Source organism: Propithecus coquereli, unplaced genomic scaffold (genome assembly GCF_000956105.1).
Source record: "Propithecus coquereli isolate 6110/MARCELLA unplaced genomic scaffold, Pcoq_1.0 Scaffold163, whole genome shotgun sequence".
NCBI classification, from domain to species: domain Eukaryota; kingdom Metazoa; phylum Chordata; class Mammalia; order Primates; family Indriidae; genus Propithecus; species Propithecus coquereli.
In genome coordinates, this window is record NW_012140858.1 from 444191 (window position 1) to 451888 (window position 7698).

The window sequence follows — 7698 nt, forward strand, 5'->3', positions numbered from 1 at the left end:
AACCCCTAAGGAACACAGATGATAGATACTTTGTCAAAAACCACTCAGCTGGTAGGTAACAAAACCGGGATTCAAATCCAGGCATTCTGGATTTTTAAGGCTTAGTTCTTAAAAACTAGACTTCATTAAGTTACAGGCCCAGAACTTGAATCCAAATTGCTTCACTCCCGAAACCCATTTTCTTGCCACTTCTAAGCCCCGCCCTAGGTCCCTGCTCACTTCTCTAAAATCCTAGCCTCCAATAACTTGTGCCACATCATCCTTCGGGGAGTTAAATCCTTTTCTCTGTATCCACAGCTACAGCCCAATATCCTGCTCTAAACTTTTTTCTTGAATTTATAGTAGGGCTAACCCATTTATTATGAATATCACCATATTGCCATCATTGTTCCCTAAAAATGAATCTTTCATATGGATACCTGCAAGGATCATGCCTAATTTGCTGCACCACTTCGATCTGAGGCTAGATTTCCTGTACTCTCCTCTCAGTTTGTGGTTTTCTTCTCCTAGCTCACCCAGACACATGCCCATATTCTGACAGGAAGTTTATCTAACTTAAATTATGCTACTAAACATACTTATAAATGAGGTACAAAAAACTCTAATGAATGAATTTGCTGATTTTTTTCCTCTTTTGGGGTTAATGCTCTTTAGTTTATACATAAGCATATTTATCTTCAAATTGTCAGGTCAAAATGTATATGTTAAGTATTTATTGTCCCTATAGCTTAATATATATTTCTGGAAGCATTCTGGTGAGATTCACTGGGCATATCTCTGAACGTTTGTCTCCTCTGTCCAGATAACTGTAATGAGATCTAAGTCAAGGCTTCCTGCTCTGTGTGTGGCCTCAAAACACACCTAAATTCATTCCACTGATTCTAATGATTCTAGGTGGGAGCATATGGCTATTTTACTGAAAATATATAACAGCTGTTAAGAATCAAAACAAAAAAAATACTCTGTTGCAAGGTCAGAATGTCATCTCTACAAAGTTTAGCACATTTCATGATACCCAAAGGACACATGGGCACCATGCTCAGCGAAGACCTTGTGAGGGTTTGATATTACTCTCCGTGTTTTCAGGCAATGAGAGGGAAGGAAATCCCATTTAAAGGTACCTTTGTTATACCATTAGGTTTCCATTACCTTCATGCAATGCCCGGCGAGCTAAAGCCTCAAATTCTTCAAAACTATGGAGCAGGTAACAGTGCTCTTCCTTTGGGGTGGAAGCCATATCATTCAGTTCTCGAATGTTTCCTTGCCATATGCCAAAAGTGAAGATCTCCACTCCAAAATCTCGTAGTGATGCTGCAATTGGTCTAGGGTCTCCCCCATTGGAATATCCATCAGTAATGAGAAATATAACTTTTGTTGAATTTTCTCTAGAATGACGAAGAATTTGCTGTAATAAAATAGGGAAAGTTAGTATGAGTTTGCACTATGTTGCCCTACTATGTGCTTCCCTTCTTATGTAAGACAGTATTTATGAACATTGTTAGCATTTCATAGGAGTGAGGAATAGAAGCCCCGATCCGTGAGAGTAAAACAGAAATAGGCACAGACTAGAGCCTACAATGATCTTCTCACAGAACCCGAATAAACCTCAAAAGCATGTAAAGTGTATTATCATCATCATTATCATCATCATCATCATTGTCATTGCTGTGGAGCTTGCTAATAAAAAGCAACAAATGTTTATGGAATAAATTTTTTATTAATATGATCACTTATTGTTATTTGTATTGATTCTCAGGCTCTCAAAATATGAACCATTTCTGAATCCTGTGTATCTACTTCCAAGTATATCTATCTAAATATCTGTCTCTTTCCACCTATCCAAGCCACTACATGATCATACATTAAAATCCTAACAAGAAGAAAATTTAACAGAATATGTCTTTTACAGAGTAAGTAATGGCTGACTTGCTTCCTATATTTGTTTTTCCACTGCTCCTCCAAAAATGTAGAATTGATTCAATACTTCATCTTTTTTGGACCACCCAGTATTAGCACAAAATCTGGTTTTTGGTGGTATCCTATCTTCATGAGAAAATATTGATTCACTACATCTGACACTTGGGTTTTATTATTTTCGGACAAGTGAACTCTGTTTTACAGTGATATATGCTGTTCCTTCTCTATAGATAGAAGAAAAAAATGAAACCTTTAAAAAAGGCATTCTATTTATTGGCATTGGTGCTCTGTAACTATAAAGGCACAAGAACTCCAGGGGGGATTCTGGCACTATAATTCAATTTGCTGTTGTTGCTTTTCATTAGAAAGGGGTAGAAATGGTAAAGAAGAGCCAGGGCATGTTTTCTGGTGAGTTCTTAGAAGGAATTCATGTTTATTAGGCAGTAATTCAAGAAACACTATGTTTTCCAGAATGGAAGCAGGAAGAGAGACAATTGTACCCTATGTTTTGTTAAAGCTAAAAGGAGATACTATGATTTAAAAAATGTTTGACTCAATTCACTTTAGGGGGCAGACTCACCATAAGATCCAGATTCTCTCAGACTGTAAGATTCATGTCTGCAGAAAGCAATTTCCATTAGTATAGAACCAATGGATACCGATTATAACTCAATAATTCTTAACTAAATTTTGTTAGTGTTTGTGAGCTAAAGTTAAAACTGTTAAATTTAAGCAAAATTAAAATGACTCCAGAAAATGTCTGGAAAGCCAGCAGTTTGAGAAGAGCTATTCAAGCAATTCACCCTACTCCTTCTGAAAAACCAAATGAGATCAAGGAAAATAGTGCAGATGGGACCATACCAAAGACAGACAAAGAGGGCAGTTGGTATGATGGAGAAGCATGTGAGACATTGCCAGAGATATTCTCCAAATACACACACCAAGGAACCCAATCAACAGCCTCAAAAATTCTTGGCTCTTATAGTTTAAAAAGTTGCCCTCTTGATGAATGATATGAAGATCTGGAATGAATGTTTGGTAATTGTGAAATTTTTCCACACTCCAGACAAGGAAAGAACCTCTGCGGAGAGGAAGAGGAAAAGAGTTGGAGGAGAACAAGGGATGTTGGATGTTGCTATGAGGCCCTGAACTCTCTACCAATTTCTCTATGCCCCACCAAGTCAGTTACAGAAAGAGATGACTGATAAGCATCCCTTTAGGTACAGGGATCCATGGGTCCTCTTTCCATTTGGATATTTGGGATGGTGGCAAGTCTCACAGAAGTGCCCTTGGTTGCAAGGACACAGGACAATAGAGTATAACTATGTGGGCGGTAAAGGACAGAGGATCTGATGAATCTTCTGTATTCCTAGACAGGTGCAGGAGCGACTCCCGAAGGAATCTTGCAATAATAATGGATGACACCACGGACCCTGTGCGCCAAAAGCCAGATAGAAATGTGTCTCTTCCCAGCAATATCCTCAAGAAGAGATCCTGGAAGCCCCAGGAGATAGCTGCATCAAAGGTGACAAAATTAATGAATAGACATGCCAATGACCAACAATGACCACCATGAGCATTGATGAGAATATCGTCATCTCAGAGGATGGAAGTACAGGAGCTGAGAGGTGTCAGAGCTGAGAGGTGAACATCCCCTCCTTTGCCAGAGCTTAGACTCAACTACGGGGAGGAAGAGAAGTGGAATAAACTCCTGAATATGACTTCGTTTTCAAAAGTGAATTGCTTGAGAAACTTCTGATTTTGAGTTTGCTTGGAAGCACCTAGATGAAGATTTCTGTCACCAGGTAATTGGGATCTCAAAATGTAAATTATATTTAGTATTAGGAAAATAATTATTTTAAAAAATATTAATCAAATATTTTATCTTTTACATATCCAGTTTCTCTTCCTGAAGGAATCTTGTGATATCTTAGAAAGAAAGTAGAGAAAACTTTTTGGAACCCTGCCATCCCCACCTGTTCATAAGAGGAGGCAAAGGCTGGAGATGAATGCCAGGGCTGGGATGGAGGAAGTCACTTTATCTAATCCCTTTGCCACACAGCTCAAAGACATCCCGAGATGATGGGCCCAGCATTTCAAGGGCAAGGACAGCTTCAAACAGAAGCCTGGTCTTCTCCCCAAATGTAACTTCCTTGAAGGCAAGTGTTTTTGTCTATTTTTTCAATTCCTCAATACCCAGAGACTAGAACAGTGCATGGTAGACAGTACACACTCAATAAATATTTGTCAATAAAGAGCAGTCTATACTGCAGCAATTCTTCTAGTTACTCAGACTAAAACTTTGGAGCCATTCTTATCTCCTATGTCCTCCTGTATCTCATTTTAGAAAGTTTTCCCACCCCAAGGCTATTAAAATATTCTCATATACTTGTCTCTAATGCTTTTATTTTTTTAAATTCTTAAATCCAGATAGACATTTTCTTTTGTCTTTGGCGTAAGGTAGAACCTACCTTTATTTTTATTCACTCAGTAAGCAATTTTCTCTAAATTATTTACTGATTGATCTATTTGTTCCTTATTATACTTTCTCCATTCTGTTTTATTGATCTACTTGGTTATTCTTGGCCAACACCAACGCTGTTTCAGCTGCTATAGCTTTATAGCATTTTTCCATATCTGGTAATCCTTTTTTCTCTTTTAAAATGTGGTTAACCTTGAAAATTTTGTTTTCCAATAGAGCTTGAGAGTCGGCTTATAAAATTTTTCATTAAAATTTCTCTAACCATTTGATCCAATAATTTCACTTCTAGGAATCTGTCCCAGAGATATACTATACTAGCGCACAAAAACAGACAGAATCAAGGACCAGCCCCAATAGAAATGAGCATCCCTAAAGCCCTGACTAGAGTCTCCAAAGACCATTACCTTCTAAAAGGAAATAGGAATTATTAAGGAAATGGTTGATTTCAGGTCCAGCATAGAAAATACACAATGTGAGCCGGGAACGTCCTCTTATGACAGAGAATGAAGAAACTGTTAAAGATTCCTAAGCCAAAGACAATCAGGAGCCAGCCTGAGGAGCCTTCTTCTGGCCAAATAAAGGGCAATTTGAATATTAATAAAAATAATAATTGGGATGGATTTAAATGTATGAAGTCTAACATACACACACATTCACGTGTATGTATATATATGTATGTATTTACATTTTCAGTTATTACACATTCCAGGGGGAAAGTCCTATCAATTTAAACAATAATTGGAATGGACTGAAATACACACACACACACACACACACACACACACACACTTTTTTCGTTCGGCACCACCTCTGGGGAAAAGTGCAATTATCTGTTAGGACGACATGAAGTGAGACATTATTTAATTTGCCTTTAAAATTATATTTTTCCACATTCAAAGGGTAACTCTTGCTTTAGTCAGGACTGTAAGTGTTCCCTTTTTGATTACTGTCTCTTCTACAAGGTCATGGCAGTTAACTATAAGCAAGACACTAATAAAGTAAGAATTTTGATGGAAAGGAGGAGAAGAGCAAAAAAAAGGAATTTGTCTTTTCAGTATGGTATTCTTGATAGTGCCTACCACAGAGTATGTGCTCGTAAGAATTTATTCAGTGAATGAATGAATGAATGAATGAGTGGAGTGGATAAACTCTAGGATAGTCTGGAGCAGAGAGGTGCTTGAGTGAGTCTCAAGTAAGTAGTAGGAATGCGTATGTGTGCTCACATGTGTGCGTTTTGTATAGTTTTGTTCAAAGAAAAGATAAAGTTTTCTTTTGTGCTTTTATTGTCCTTATAAAACAAACAAATGCTATCTTGTAATATTAATCTTAGCTCATGTCGATAACAACCCTTAACATCCAGGTTAGAATTCAGCAGAGATTTCTCCCTGTACTGCTGATTATACACAAAGCACTTCAAGCTGTAATTCTATTTTTCTTCTCTTCTTGCAGAGAACTGGTGAGTATTTACAGGAACCATTAATATATTAAACTTAAACTAGAAAGAAGAATAGCAGGACTGGTAGTCCAAGCAAAGAATTACACAAGATCTGGGTTTGGAATGCACTTTAAAGATAGAGGAGGGGTGGAGATTTACTGAAAATAATTTATCCCCCCCCCAAGCTTTGTGCTTCATTGCACTTCAATAAAAACATAATTCAATAAAAACATTTTTCATAACACAGATTTAAGAAGTAAATAGATCTGTGGTAATGTTTGTGGAATGTGGTAGAAGCCTGGCACTTGATTCTCTTCTCGGTGTTCCTGAAATAGTTTACATCATGGGCTACCCTTTGAGAGGCATTTAAGAAACGGAATTTTTTGGTCCAGAATGTTGAATGAGACAAACCCTTTGCTGCCAAAGAAAAACTCAACATGGACTTTGTATGGCAAAAGGTTATCACCATCTGTATTATATCAAGCCTCTGATTAGCTTGTATAAATATCTGGCAGGGAAGTAAGCTTCCCTCGTCCAGCAATAGTCATTAGAATGATAAAAATGCAGGGTTGTGTAACATTGTTCTAACACCCGAGATCCATCACCATTACACAAGACTGCAACCCCCAACCCCCACGCCAAGTCGGGCCACAAGAGACCTGTTTTGAAAAATGGTCTTGAAAAAAAAGAGAGAGGTTACAACAAATCCGGTATGGGGATGGTATTTGTTCTTGGGCTCCATTAATCAAATCACATGTAGATCTAATACCAGCTGCAACACAATCTTAGCTACGATTACCCATTGGGACCAGCCTTGACTGAGGATACTAACTAGAGAAGCTAATAAGTCATTTTTAAAGAATTTGATACCATGAACTAAAACCTATTGTGATTATATCAGTGTCACCATTTTCTCCTCCAAGGAGCAGGAAATTAGTAAATTATGCTAGTGTTTCAACTCGTTTTGCACATGTATTTTTTCCATGTTAGGAAACATTCAGTACAAATAAGGTACCATAAGGTCCTTTTAATACTTTCCTCACCTTTCAAATTCTAAAATTTCACCACGCTTTGTCTGCTGTTTAGTTAATATCAGGTATTTCAGTTCAAAGTATGTTTGTTTTATATTTTTGAATATTATTTATGGGAAAAGAAGTTATTCTGCTTGTTCATCATTTTCTGGACTTCAAATATGCTAGTCTTTTTTCATTTTTATCTCATTCTCCTTCTGAATTTGGTGAGACTGTATCACTGTTTTGGTTTTATATAGTGTTGTTTTCTTCCCTTCTTCTTCTAATTAAGAATTAAACCTGGCATTGCATTTATTCTCGTTATTACGATATTTCTTTCTATGACACAGTTCTCTACGATTCCTTTCAGCTTCTCAGCCAGTTTTGTTTTAATTTCAATCTGTTGTTTATTCCCTCATTTCTCATCTCCATTTCAGTGTTTTATTTATGTACGTTAAGTAGACATAACAATTGCTTTCTAGGATTTAGTTCTGGGTTTTTTATGGCAAACTCTCATACTTGATACATTACATTCTATCTTTATTTTATTTAGCAGAAAATTTTCAAAGAAGCCAGATCTAGTTGTGGGTTTTTATTCTGCCTTTTCCTCATCCGTGAATGAAGGAGTCTATCCAGTCACAGTGCTTGCAACAAATAATAAACAACTGGCTAAAATGAGTGCTAGAATTCATGACTGTAAAACTTGCTATTACTATTATTACTGTTAAAACAAACTGATAACCTATTCAAGTGTTCAGTGGAGAGGGATAAAAATAAGCCAAACCCTGTGTCTGTTTGAAAACTGAGGGCCTTGATTAGCAGTGTCCAATAGAACTTTCTGTGATGATTGACAT

General features: G+C 37.0%; 1 protein-coding gene across 1 annotated transcript in view; it reads right to left on the reverse strand.

Moving 5' to 3' along the window:
* The window catches only part of SVEP1 (sushi, von Willebrand factor type A, EGF and pentraxin domain containing 1), a 239569-nt gene that overhangs the window by 211517 nt on the left and 20354 nt on the right, over positions 1-7698 (reverse strand). Inside the window, exon 2 of the mRNA XM_012641129.1 lies at positions 1150-1405. Coding sequence (XP_012496583.1) covers positions 1150-1405 — 256 coding nt within the window. The remainder of the gene's footprint in view (positions 1-1149; positions 1406-7698) is intronic.